The following is a 14632-nucleotide window of genomic DNA, read 5'->3' on the forward strand; positions in this document are numbered from 1 at the left end:
CGCGAGGTACCTCAGCTTGAACCGACAAGCCCCGCCCTAAAGAACGTTTGCATCAATCGGATTCAAACGTTATTCAGAACTTCCGGATCCTTGCCAAATGGACAAAAACCCAGCGCGTATTTAGTTGGTAGTAACAGTTTTCCTAATTCCATTCAAAGTTCACCAAGCCGTGATGGCGCAGTGGTTGGCATTTTTGCTTACCAATCCATAGAACGGGGATCGAACCCCGGCTCGAGCGACTTTAATTTTAGTTCATATTACGTATTTCAAGTATTTTTAAGTCTTAAACTTTTTCGTTGGGAGCAGATGGGCATCGAACTCAGGACCATTCGCTTACAAAGCGAACACCGTTACCAGTCAGCCACGGCCACTCCCATATTTTTGTCCGTTCCGTTCCGTGAAAATTTAACGAAGATCCAAAAGGAAAGAGCTCACCGGGATAGGACAAAACGATCCAGGACGAAACATAGAGACAAATCCAAATCTTTGACTCGATCATTTCGACCACCATTCAGCATCGATCGCTCCCGACAGCACCGAAATTTCCACCAGCAGCTTCAAAATGTTCTGCTTCTAGCTAGGGCAAGCTCACCCTCGAAAGTCCCTGACAACGGTTTTGCTTGCCCAAAAAACTGCCACTGAATTTCCAGCTTACGAATGACACTTCTCTTTGACCTCCAATTTGAAATTCCGTCGCTCAGCACTCGAAATCCGATCCTGAACCTCCCGGGCAATCAAAATATTAAACTTAAAATTCACTTAGAAAACTATAAAAATCGAAATAAAAAACAAAAAAAAAACGCGGAGCAAAAATTCAAAACGTCATGACGCGCGCACGGCTTGCTTCGATCATCGGATTTCCCGAAAATGCATTCTGTTTTATGATTCAAAATTATGTTCATTGAGAAAATCATGACACTTTGAGAAGATTAAAATAATGATATTTATCAACATTTTATTAATTATAGTTAACTAACTTTTTAAACCATTAAAAATCTCATGAAAAGTTCTTCATGCGGTACTTTGAGCACTTCTCTACCACGGTCAGTATGATTCCATACCATTCCGTACGTATTTAAATTGTACTCTTCATTTTGCGGAAAAATCTCAAACCTATCAAAGTCACTCAGATTTACGGTAATCAGATATGTCTCAAATCATAAAATTCATAAAGTTAACATCGCACCTCTTTTGCAAATTTTTTTTTTCGATGATTTTTATTTTTCTAGCTGGTTCGATTGTGTTTTTAACATGATTGATACGGTAATTTTTTTCCATATGAATATTTTTCTGATTAGTTTGCAATACGTCGTAACAGCCATCACGATCTCCGACACTTATTTGATTTTTTTCTCTGAATCAAACCAAATTTTGTTTGTTTTCCAGTAAAGAGCATTTAAAAGACGTGCAATTCAAAGAATTTTTTAAAAAAATTGATTTGTTTATAACTAGCGCTTAGGATCTTTTCAAAACTAACTCAAGATTTTTTAAATTTAATTCATACGACTTTTTCAAAAACCACTCATAAGCAATGTTGACAGCTCCTGTCACGGTGACAGCTGACGATTAAATGAACTAGACCCTTTAGGTTTTTCAATCGTTTCCCCTTCAATTCCAACAGGGTAGCCAGTTTGCATTTTTTGAAGCAACAATTAAAAATATATGCAGCTAAATTGGTGATAATGATGTTACGACAAAAATAAGTCAACATCAGTATAAATTTGGGGATACTTTGCAATCGGTCCTAACAATCATCTAAATCTCTATCATCAATTTGCCATTTTATCGTTTAAAAACATATTTTCGTTGTTGCTGTAAATCATTTGCTTTTTAAAACTTAGATTTCTTTCAAATAATTACAGTAAAGAAATTCAATTCAAAATATTAAATTAAAAATTTTCAATTAATTTCAATGAAATATCGAAATAAATTGATAAACTAAACTGGCAACACCTTGTTATACATGTATTGGTGATAGCCTTGAACCGACGGCAAAGTAGGTCCAAAAACTGATCCAACGCGACTGATTTGAAAAAATATTTTGAATTTAGTTTTTTTCGATAATAGAATAGTTATTTCAATGGTTTAGTGATGAAAAACATAAAAGAATTGAATAAACAACAGTTACATGGCTCGGAAACCGGACGAAATTGCTTGGTGTCAGTGCAAAACAGAAAAAATCATCAAGGTTTCGCGAGCCAAATCCGATAAGCAACGAAGCCGGAATATTTGGACCTAATCGATGTGCTAGGAAAATGTTAGGAAATACGGATGGCATTGGAAAAAGTGGCTGAAAAAGCGAAAATAACCAAAAATGTTAACATTTTTGGAAGAGGTAAGCTACAAAACGATCCTGCTTACACTTTCTGTTGGTTGGATTCAGTGTTTTCGTACTTTAAAAGCCTGAACTACCTCGATTAATAAAAATAGGTCCAAAATAGGTACTAGGTCCAAAATAGGGTCATATACCCTATCTAAACTTTTACACGATTTGTTAAAATTACAAACTATTTTCAAAATTAAAAAATTTAAGAAAAATGCACATTTTTCCGTGCATCCCCCAAAAACGACGTCATTCTAGGAGACGGTCTGTTGTTCTGGCGCCAAGTGGACGCCACTTTACCCCCCATCCCAAGGCTCTCCAGGATGCTGCTGCTGCTGTGTCAGCAATTTTTATATGGAACTCTTCTCACGACCTCCCCCCAGGGTGAGTGTGTTTGTAATCGCGATTCAACCCAAATACAATAACAGTGAGAAGAGACCAAACGTTGCTATAATGTAGCGAAAAGCAAAAAAAAAAAAAAAAAAAAGATGAAAAATGGGTGGAAGAAAAATGGAGTGAAGAGAGGAGCAGCCCGGAAAAATTATGTGGAAAAATATTTCGGCGTCAAAATGTCTGGCGCCATGATTATTTTATTACGAAGCTAGTTTTCTAGGGGGATGCAAACCAAGATGAGAAGGGTAGACGGGTTCTACGCCTTACACTGCTTGTTTGTGTGTATATTTAAGTAGGGAAAATGTTGTTTCTATCAAAACATTGCTTAGATTAAGGGTAGTTTGTCTTATTTCTTGAATCACTGAAACCTTCATAATGTCAATTGGTCAATTTTTTTTCGGCAACAATGTCATAAGGACAAACATCTTAGAAATGATTTGAAAACGTTACTCAATCCACCTCATTTATAAAGAATTTTCTGAAATAGAAATTTTCCGATTTAATAAAATTGCAGACTTTTGTCAAAAATATTCAGACACCGCTTTTGAATAAAATGTCAACTCTCCACACGGCTTTGCGTGACGATCAGACCGGCCATTTGAGGTTATGTTGAAAATCAGCATTTTTTGTAGTCGTCTAAACAGTTTTTTGATCATAACTTTTGAACAACTATATGAAAATTTGCAATTTTGAATACCAAGCTGTAGGACCCGAAACTGGACCTATTAAACCACATCCGGACCAAATTCGTTCAGCCAAAGTCGAGAATATCAAGTGCATATTTTTGATTACCATCCATATATATTATTTACGCTGATATAAATATTTACAAAAATATATAAAAATCAATGAGAAATGCATTTATCGATTTCAAGTTTAGCAGTTTAAAAAAACAGGTGCCACGGTATCTCAACACTGTCTTGACCAAATCGGCTCAACATTTTAATGAAGATTCTTGAAACCAGTCCCGTGTGCATGACAAAGGTCGATTTTTTTAAAGTTTATTTTGAAAAAAAAAATAATAATAATGTTATGTTTTTCGTATAAAAAATCGTCAATTTTTGATTTTCTGTAATTTTTTGAAAAATAAAATTTCGAAATCGGGCTTCGTCATTCACATTGAGACTTTGAGAGCCTTCTCCCCAAATTTCAGTCAATTTGGTCCATCCAATCTCGAAATATCGTGGTACCCGTAAATCAACTCGGTATATCGAGAAAAATGCTCAGAATACTTGACAGTTCGTCTGTTACTTATTTTAATTAATATCTTCATTACACTTTAAACTTTCAGGAGTGATTAAAAATCATCTATTGAGTTGATTAAAAAAAAAATAATATGAAATTTTTAGATTTTCTACATGAAATTCGACAGTCGTTGCGAATAGTTGAAACAACAATCAACAACAAATTTTTGAGGATTATTAAATTTCAGCCCAGCCACCGACGAAAACTTGGGATCCTCCTCCCCCTCTTCTTTAATAGGGGGATGGCGTCGCTATTTTAAGACCACGTTTTCCACTTTTTCTCATCAAAACCGACTACTTTATCGACTTGATTTTGCTGGGCGAGATAGGACGCCGTCTATTTTTAGACGATGACTCAGCACTTTTCCACTTTTGCACCTCAAAAAACCAGGTGGCAGCACGATGTAACGCCACGTCCCTATTTTTCAGCACACCACTCGGCACATTATCTCTCACCCAACCACCACCCTCCTCCTCCTCCTTCCTCTTCTCCCTCCCCTCTTACGGTTGTGGTTTTTTGGCTGATCCGAATCTTAAATTCGCTGAAAACTGGAAAATTGTTCAGAAATCGTCACCAGACTTGAGATGACGTCATTTTTTGTTTATTATCGGTGTCACCAGGACTCGAACCCAGCCTGCTCTGACAAAAAGAGATAGCATACCTGTGCGCTTTCACTCTGCGCTACGCGGACAGTCGGATTAGAGGAGAAAAAAAAACGCTTTTGTTGTGCTCTTTTCTCAAATTCGAGCACTGTGTCTGGGGAAAAAAAGATTCGAGCCTCAACAGAAAATTCGAGCAGTCGACTCGGAGAGAACGATAGAGAAGAGACAATCTGTCTCTCTTTTCAAGAGAGCGTTTCCAACAGCAGAAACAGAAATCTCAAAATCAACACTGTCTGAGAAAAAGCACATGAGCGAGAGTTTTTTTTTTCTATTGGATTTTTGCAAAAAAAAATTTCTTGGTAATTTTTTTCAATGTTTCAATATTTTTGGGTTAGCGTCGGTTATCGCTGAAAAGCCTACTGCAAATTTCTTTTTTAAATAACAAATTTCAAGTCTTTTTTGTAACAATTTCCACAAAATGAATACATTATTACAGTTGTGATACAGACACACAATAAAGAAATACCACCGACTGTCTGTGGACATACTATTTTTTTTGGAACTTCTAACCTATCTCATCTTTAAATTTGTTTTATCAAATTTCATTAAAAACTACTACAGTCCAGAATAAATTATCCGAAGGTTTGTATGGGACTCGAAATAATCGAATCATGAAAAAATAATTTGTTTTTTTTTCGATTTAATTTTTTTCTCACTTTTTACATCAAATTCGAGTTTTGCGACAACATTTCAAGTAAAATTGGAGTGGTTGCCTACTTAATTACAAAATCATATTTTTAGTTTTTCATCACCGCTATTTTGGCCGCCATCTTTGATTCCAAAGTTCTAACCTAACCCACTTTAGAGAAGTTTAGGGGTCTTACCTAATCCGGACATTAAAAAAGGCCTTTGAATAATCAAATCTGGACTGTAATTGTATTTCATCCAACATTCTTCCAACTCTAATGTAAAGGGCATTTTTCTGTGTTTAACAATTTTAAATTGTTCGTAAATCAGAAATTTAGACGAACCAGGCAAAATAATTTCTAAATAAAACGAGAGCATGTCAGGATAATCAAAAATGCACTTGATCATAACATTTTCCCTCACGTTTGAAGTGAAGAACAAAAAAAAAAACCCCCCGAGAGCTGACTTTAGGATTTGGCTTTGATTCTGTCGAAGGCACGCGCGTTGAGGAACAAGTAAAAAAAAGAACCAGCGGAAGTGGGTATCTTCGAAAGCGTGAGTCTATGCCGGGACAATAAATTTTGCTCCTTTTCCACGTTTTTTGTTTGCCGTAGCCGTTCAGTGCTGCCGTTTGCCGAGCAAGTGGCGTAAACGCCTTTTTCACGATTGAATTATCAATTGGCGTATACGTCATTTCACCCTCAAATGACTGATTCTAACGTTTGCCGGTTGGTTGCTGCCCCAGATGAAATTTGGCTTCTTCCCTCCGACATCAGTAGTGCGGCAGTCGGAAAATATCTGCGAGCATAAAAGCGGGGGGAACAATAGAAAGGGGAGATCTTACTGCTGCTGATGCTGCTTGCTGAGCTGAGCTGAGTTGAGTAACGTGAGCCGGAAAATAGGGGGTGAAAAAATAAAACTATTAATCTATCAAGATGGAAGATGAAGTATGTTGTTGCAGTGAATAATAAATTGATATCATTCCAAAATTTCATGATGTTCATATTTCATGAAAGTCAAAGATGGGCACAGAATTGCATTTACTTGAGAAAGCCGTTTGAAATTCAATTCGTGACTCTTTCCCAAAAACTGAATTATTTCCAAAAGGCCGCAATCACACGCAAAGTCTGCAGCCCTGCCTGCCGTATAATTCCTAATTGCCGGGTTGCATTTTAATGAAAACATAATAATTAGGAATCCGACAAATTAAATTATATCCGCGTGAATTGACCGTACGTGCCGGGCCTTTTGCTGGCTCACGCCGGAACGTCGAGGCAATAACATCCACGGTAGCATCATCATCATCATCACACCAGGTCGTCATCGTCAATATAGTAGGCTGTCGTAGTATTATCCGTGGCGAGGCTAATGAAATCAGTCTAGCGTAATTTTTGAAGAAGGGTGAAATGATGCTTTTCAAAAGTTACATCATTCGCCTTTGTAAAACAATAATATGATAAGCTGTTTAGGCAAAAAATTGTTTTCGAGACAATTTACAATGTTTTGTTTGAGAAGTAATTGTGTGTGGAATTAGATTTATCTTGTAAACAACAGATCAATGGAACCATAATTGGTGTAACATAATTGCTTGTTTAGTCCATTTCACGTAAGATTAATTTTAATGGTGTAAATGTGCCATATTCAAAGTTTAGAGACAGAAATTTGTGTAATATTGTCATGAAAAAAAAAAACCAAAATCACTAAAAGTGGTTCTGTCCTCCTGCACCAAATAACCCCTTTTTATATGTTCATCAGCAGAGCACAATGCTCTTATACATGCATGCAATTATGAAATTACTACCAAATTAGGCCTCGCACATCGTGCTCTGTGTCCCCATCCCACAACCTGCCGGTGCCTGTTTGTCGCCAGCGTCAACATTTGTGGCGGCGCCTGAAAACAAACGAATCTGGCACGAGACCACTTACTCCGGCTCCGGCTTCCTCTGCCGGATGTTCGTATAATTAGTACATGATTTTGTCTGCTCACACATTTCCCTCCCTCCCCAATTTTCCGAATATTATTTCAACCACTTTCCGACTTTGGTTGGTTTCACGGTTTTGGGGTCCCTAAACAAATGCAAAACGATGTGCGGTTTTGGAAAATGCGATTTACACCCCTCCTCTCCATGCTCCTCTCCGATGGTTCTGATTTTCATTAGTCATTCAAAAAAGTGGGTTGGGGTTTGTTAGTACAATGAAAACCACAAACCCTAGATTCGACCCTGGAAAATGCAATTCGCCAGCTGCACCAGTTGCGATGTGGTTTTCCGGGGGGCCGGAGATACAATTCAATTGCGGTGGGGTGAAATTGGGCCACTGAAAATTAATTTCGAGCTGGGTTTATCATTTTTCACACTCTAACCAGCCAAGAGTGTGTGCCGACTTGATGGCTTGATGGGTTTGATTTGTTGACTCATCTTGTCGCTTTTGCGTTGGAGTTGGTGAAGTCTGCACCCAAAACTGGCAGCGCTAGTCCGAGAGAATGATGGTCTCGAGTCGAGAGAATAGTGGTACCATTCACGGACGCAGAGAACACAGCTCGAGATGGGCGATAGAACTATTCTCTCGAGGTTCATTTGCAAAAAAAGTTCATCCGTCAAACAAAAAAAACCAAAAGTGTCGACAACGGGAATCGAACCAGAGACCTTTGACAAACCAATCCAATGACTTAGCTGCCTCGGCCACCACAGCTTGGTGACCATAGAGAAGTCAGAAGTCGATGTATGACACTTGTTGCAGATTTATTGATTCAACTTACGAATGAACTCATTTGATATGATGGTGTGAGTTGGTTGCATTATTCTTTCGATTTTGGCACTGAGCCCTCAATAAATTTTGAGAGAACGATTCTCATGACTCTGAATTTTGAGTGTAAGATTCCTCAAAAAAAAAAAAAACCTCCCTATTTAAAAGTATTTTCTTACTCTTAGTTAACCATTGTTTCTCGAAATTTCTAAAGATTTGCCATGTGTGTTTTAGTATTTCCACAACAATCAAAAAATATTTGTTGGAATATTCTTCGTTTTGGTTTTATGAAAAAAAAAAAAAAAAAGACAAAAAGAAAGACAACTATCTTAAAAAGATTAAATGATTACAGTCATGCCCCGGTTATGATTCGTTCAGCTGCCTCGGTTAAGCTCGACTCAGTGCTTAACTGAAGCACAGCGCTTATAGGTTTTTGGCTATATGGGACAACATTGCCTATAATCCTATGAAAAATCATCCAAACTTCGAAAAATTATAGTTTTTAGAAATTGGGGTCTGGAGTTTTTTTTTGAAAAGGTCCAATAAACCAAATTTCCAGTTTTTGCTTTTTGGGTGTTTTTGAAACCGCCTTGAGTCAGGGGTATTGAAAAACACCCAAAAAGCAAAAACTGAAAATTTGGTTTATTGGATCTTTTCAAAAAAAACTCCAGATGTCAGCTATCCAATGCAATTATAATTACATAAAGAAATATCACAAAATACGTATTTTACTGCATTTCGAAAATGAAATGTATCTCGAAAAAATACTAAAAATTGTTGTTTCTGCTATACGGGTATCGGATGATCGGGATTTTTTTTTTCATACGTTCCGGAAGTTAAAATATGTATTTTTGAAAATACTTAAAATTTTCACAAAACTACGTATTTACAAAAAAATACTACAAAATTTAGTTTTTTACAATAATGGTATCAAATATCCGGGATTTTTCAAACATTTCGAAAATTATAACACAAATTTTCTTGAATAGTAATTTTTTTCGTATTATTAGGCCGATGCAAATATTAAAAAAAGTTTTTGTCCCTCGGCCCTGGCCGAGGTCAAGGGGGGGGGGGCAAAAAAATAAAAAAATATAAAAATTTAAATAACAAGCCATAGTCTTCACATTTAAATGAAAAAGGTGTTTTAAAATGCATTTTACACTAGTTCAGTTGTTTTGCAATCATTAGTTTTCAAAAAATCTAAGATCAGACAAAAACAAAAATTTTATCGAAAAAAAAGATTTTGCATCGAAAATTTTCAAAAAATCTTAAGATTTTTTAATAAACCCAAACAAGCTAAAAATGATTTTAAAGGCAGAAGAATGTATTTTAATTTGATTTCAGCTGGTTGCACTTGAATTTTCATTGAAATTTTGAAGTTTATTGTAAAAATATTTTTTTGCCCCCTGATTTTTCGGGCCAATTTTGAAGGGGGTGACAAAAACTTTAAAAAATATTTGTACCAGCCTTATGTATTTTCAAACAAAAATAACTAAAATTTGATAATATGATATCGAAACCTGAAATTTGAGTATTTTTCTTCTAAAATACGTAGTTCTGTGAAAATTTTTAGGCATTTGAAAAAAAATGTTCCGAAATGTATGGCAAATTCCCGATCATAGAATGAAAAAAAAAAACAAAATTTAGACAATTTTTCATAAAGACGTACTTTTGTGAAAATTTTGAGTATTTCACAAAATTATTATTACTATCGAAATGGATGAAGAATTTCCGATCATTTGACACCCATATTGTTGAAACTTAAATGTTATGTATCTTGTTCGAAAATACGTAGTTTTGTGAAAAAAATTGTACTTTCAAAAATTTGTGTATTAACTTTTAAAACAATAGAAAAAACTGAAATTCTTGGTATTTTTGAAAATTGTGTTTTGTGAAAAATTTTAGAATTTAAAAAAATTGTGTTATAACCTTCGAATGTATGAAAAAATCCCGATCATTTGATACCCATGTAGCAAAATAAATCATTTGAGTATTTTTTCGAGGAAAAAAAAATGCATTTTCAAATACAGGAAAAATACGTAGTTTTGTGAAAATATTCATGTAATTATAACTGCAATGGATAGCTGACATCATTCCGATTCCAAAACACTATGACTTTCTGAAGTTTGACAGCAATCATGGGCCAAGTGATAGGAATTCCGGCAGAATTCAAACGAACGAGCTCTGTGCGAATGAAAGTGGTGGTGAATGCATTGGCGGTACTAGACTCTGACAGAAGGAGGGGCACTCGCATGAAAAAATTTTTGATCAAGGTTTTTGGAATGAACTCCAAAAAAATCTAGAACAAAAACTGTTATTTGTTTTCCAATTGAGAAGCAGCAACCTATGTTGTTTTCTCAATGTTACGGTTTAAGTAACCTTTAAATGAGGGCACGATTGAACCCGTCAAACGTCATCCCTCACCAAAAAACCGCTTTTCTCGTGTATGTTTAATATCGCAACACTTTCGCAGTCGTCGTCGCAGCCGAGAATCCTCTTGCTTTGATTGGATTAAAATTTATTATTCATGTAATCCAAGCTCGTCTGTTCATGTGTGTGAAAGTTGAATCATGCATGCCCAGAACAACTGCACTGCATACTAGATGATGTTTTGCCGGGGATGTCCGTCTTCTTCGAAAGTAGAACTAGAGCGCTACGGGTTGCTACGATTCTGCTGATTTCAGCGATTCCTTTGTTTTTAAAGACGTCTATCTAATCACTTTTCTTTCTTTTTTTTTTACTACTCTTTTGCAGAAATCAAAGCCAGCTGGGAAGAATGGTGGACGTACGACGGCATCTCAGGTGAGTCCATTCGTTGGAATACAAAGAGGTGGAAAATATAGAAATCAAGAATCTCGCCATCAACGGCAGATGGTGCGATACGAAACTAAATAAAAACGACGGCAAACGGCAAATGGACGGTGGCAGGATGTCCATTATGCAGCATATTTTAGTGCTGTTCGTCACGAAACAGTGCAATTCAGGAGAGAGAGCGAGTCCGATGTCGTGTGTGGGGAGGGGTTAAAAGGGACCTTGCTGCTAACTGATTATTATTAGGTGCCACAGACTTGAATGGCAACGATAAGGGCAAATATAGCGGTAAAATGACATGAATTCGTGTGGTGTTTTTGTTTTTAGCGCAGCTTTTAGGGAAAGTGGAAAACGTTTGCTCAAAATTGGTGTCCGGGAAGTACGAATTTTGCTACGACACCAATAACACTCAATTTTAAAAGCAGGTTAAATCTTCATCGATTCGCTTTCACTTCGTGAAAAGAATTTTTCGGTTGGGGAAGGAGGTGGAAAAAGGGGGGCAAACATTCCACCCTGCCGGCGATGATTCAACTAGGAAAACAAGCAAATTCCTCGATGCCTTGGATTGAAGAATCCAAACAATTTCGCTTCAGCTTTATCAATTATTCCCATTTACGATCATTTCTTTTCGCTTACTGCAGGAACGGAAAGGTATCCGAGGGAGATTCCTCCTCCAGAACGCTTTGCGACCCAGGAAAATCTACAGTGAAAATAACACTTCTAGAAAACGAAGTTTTCTCCTCCTGCAAAGAGTTCCAACTATAAAGTCAAGAAGAGCCTCGGTAGAAGGAGGCCATGGAATCTTACTTTTAAAGTTCCCACCACCACCAACGTTTGCACTGCGCTCTGAGGCCAATTCAAATTTTCTCCCGTCCTGGCTTACTTTGTGTCTGCTGGCGGTGACTTGAGGGCAAGTGTCTGGCGTATGTCTCCTTGGATCTCTCACTCCGCCGTGAAGCCAAAAAAAAGGGAAGGAGGTTCATTGGTATTCCCCGGAAAGAAGCACGGAATTCTGGTATTTGTGTTTTTCACAATGTGGGTGTGTGTGTGTGTGGTTGTTCTGACAGCATCGTGTTAGCGTTAGTACCAGCAGCATCCAAAAGGGAAATAGCTCAATTTTAAGTGGAGAAAAAGCACGATTTCGCCCTCCAGCGTGGAACGGAGCGCTTGTAATTGCTTTTCACGTACAACATTTTTGCACTCTCGGGGGGTAGAAAACCGGAAACAGTTACCCGCCCGCTGCCGCACTTCCTCTTGTGTGAGGGATTTGTGGTTAAAAGGAGAAAAAGTGGAAGACAATTGAACGCTAATCACGTACCGCTTAATTTTCCGCTGCTCGTCGACATGTTGATTGTGGCACAAAAAAGGAGGGGCGAGTTTCGACTTAATCATTGAGAACATGAGAAATTTCCAAGCGTGATTTTTGTGTTTGAAGTTTGACGCATAGCTGTTATCTTCTCCGGAGGTGTTGATTTAAGAAATTCTTTGTACAGAATAACTTTTCACCCTCAACACAGGCAGAGAGAATAAAGGTCTCGAATTTTACTGATAGAATCATGCCAATTTAAAGAGAATAACTCTATCTACGCATACCAACACAAAATTGTGTGTGAGTGGCTTATCTAAGGCAATAAACTTCTCAAATTCTTTGAGTCAAGGTGGCCGAGACTGTAAAGGCGCAGATTCGTCGTGGGTTCAATTCTCGATATGAACACTTTTTTATGAGTAAACATTTTGTGAGAAAAAAAACCTCAGTGAAAATCTCATGCTTTATTCTCTCAGTCTGTTCTCTTGACGTCGTTTTATTCTAAGTCCTCTCGGATTGGCTATTTTTTCAAATAGAAAGAGAATTAGAATTGAATTTTTATTTATTTTTCAATAATTCGTTCTTACTCCCTTTTCAAGTAACAGACACACTTTTGACTCATAAATTACAAACTTTCCCATGTTTGCACAGCTTTCATCGGCCTGTCAGACGAGGCAATAAACCAGCCGCCGCTCCTCTTCAAACGCAATCAGCTCAAAAAAATCAACACTTCTTTCACTCAATGTGCTCACACACTCTCCACAAATTGAACGAACAACACTTTTGCATGTTTAGGCCAAATATATCTTCGGGAACCCCCACCCTTCCCCCTCAAGACACATTTCCCCCTTTCTTTCTTATCAAGAAACGTATGGCCAGCGTGGCTTTCGGTGGAAAAGTGGGAAAGTCGCTTCTATTGTTTTTCCTCACTTTTTTTGCTCCTTTCCTTTTGGCCACGGCGAATGCAAACATGCGACCCCCCCTCTCCGAAACGATGACGGCTGCGGAAACACTTGTACCGATGAGGTGACCCACACCCTCAATGCCAAAAGAGAAGGAGGGAGAAAAAAGTTTGACTTCTTGATTCACTTCTGGATGGGTTGATTAACCCTTGAGGGGAGGGTGTTACAGTTGAAGTTTACCCGCTAGATTTTGTATCTACACAACAAAAATCTAATATTCAAAAGATGGTCTGCTAAGTTCTTTGTCATATCGGTCATGTCTGTAACATAACCTTCTATACCTTTGTGCCCTACAAAAAAATCGGAATCAGTTTTCTGAGTACTGCCAAAATCGCCAAAAAAATCTAAAAAATGTCACAGATTTTACCTTTTAGCATATTTTCACGCCCCATTGGCCTCCAAAGGGTCGCTTCTATTTTCATCCCAGGCACCTTTTTGACTTTCTAAGCGCCGCCAAACGGTCTTGCAAGGCAACAGCAGCTTCTTATCTGGTGCGCTTTATCTCTATTTACGGACCCACTCCCACTGAACCCCTCCTCGAGAGACCCCCCCCCCCCCTCCCGTGCTGTGTTGACGGCCGGAAGGGGCAAAATGCGTTCACGTTCGGCGAAGGTTTGTTTATTTTTCTGGTCACCCTCCTCTTCCCCCTCTCTTCTCCGAATGGTATGCAACCGACCCTGGAGGGGGGTTCAGTTGGTGAGTTGTCGAAAACCCCGATTAGATTAACTTTTCCACAGTGGGTGGGTGGTTGCGATGGGTTTGGGAAAGTTTTCTTCCACTTCTACTTTCGGTTCGGGGTTGTTTTGTTCCGCGCGGCGCTCCCTTGGAGGCAACCACTACGTGGACGACATGGGTCCGGGTTACGATTCCGGGCAGCAGTGTGTGTCCCCGGGAAGGATCTGTTTAACATGCTAAGTAGACTTGTTTGCCCGAGGTTAACTGCATTGCAAGATGAGTTTTATAAGTTGTTATTATTTGATTTGAAAATGGTTTATCGTTTTGCCTTCACAGAAAAAAAAGTTGAATTTGGAAGGTTGAAAATTCGGTTGTTTGAACTTCTTTTTTGAGTAATTTTCAAAATCGTCAACATTTTTTCAATTTCGTCGAAATTTAGGTGGCACCGGTACTCGAACCCAGACAGTTCTAGCAAAAAGTCAAGCTCGAACCTGACAAGAAAAGTTCGTGTTCGTGGGAAGACAGGTTCGAGCCTTGGAAGAAAGCTTTTCGAGCAGTCAACTCGAAGAGAGCCTGTGCTCGGAGAGAGGAGAGAACGATGGAGAAGAGAGCAAAACTCGAAATACGCAACAAAACAAAACTCAAAAATCTCAAACACTGGTTGAGAAGAAGCTAAAAATTTAAATTTTCTGAATAGTTTTGGGAATTGCAAATTTTATTTTTAAATTTTGTGGTTAAAATATATAAAAAATGAAAAAGTTGTACAATTGGTTGTGAAATTTATTTAAAAAAATTGTTCAACCTTTATTCCTGTATTTTGAATCAAATAGAGCACTATAGACTTTGCTCAAATTTTTAATTTTGGGTCCTCAGATCGGAAAAG

General features: G+C 37.8%; 1 protein-coding gene across 3 annotated transcripts in view; it reads left to right on the forward strand.

Annotated features, from left to right (window-relative positions):
- Positions 1-14632, forward strand: part of LOC6054358 (carbonic anhydrase-related protein 10) — a 46531-nt gene that overhangs the window by 20756 nt on the left and 11143 nt on the right. For all 3 annotated transcript variants that reach the window (XM_038267009.1, XM_038267010.1, XM_038267011.1), the window contains exon 3: positions 10750-10797. In XM_038267009.1, coding sequence (XP_038122937.1) covers positions 10750-10797 — 48 coding nt within the window. The remainder of the gene's footprint in view (positions 1-10749; positions 10798-14632) is intronic.

The sequence above is a fragment of the Culex quinquefasciatus genome, chromosome 1 (assembly GCF_015732765.1).
Source record: "Culex quinquefasciatus strain JHB chromosome 1, VPISU_Cqui_1.0_pri_paternal, whole genome shotgun sequence".
NCBI classification, from domain to species: Eukaryota; Metazoa; Arthropoda; class Insecta; order Diptera; family Culicidae; genus Culex; species Culex quinquefasciatus.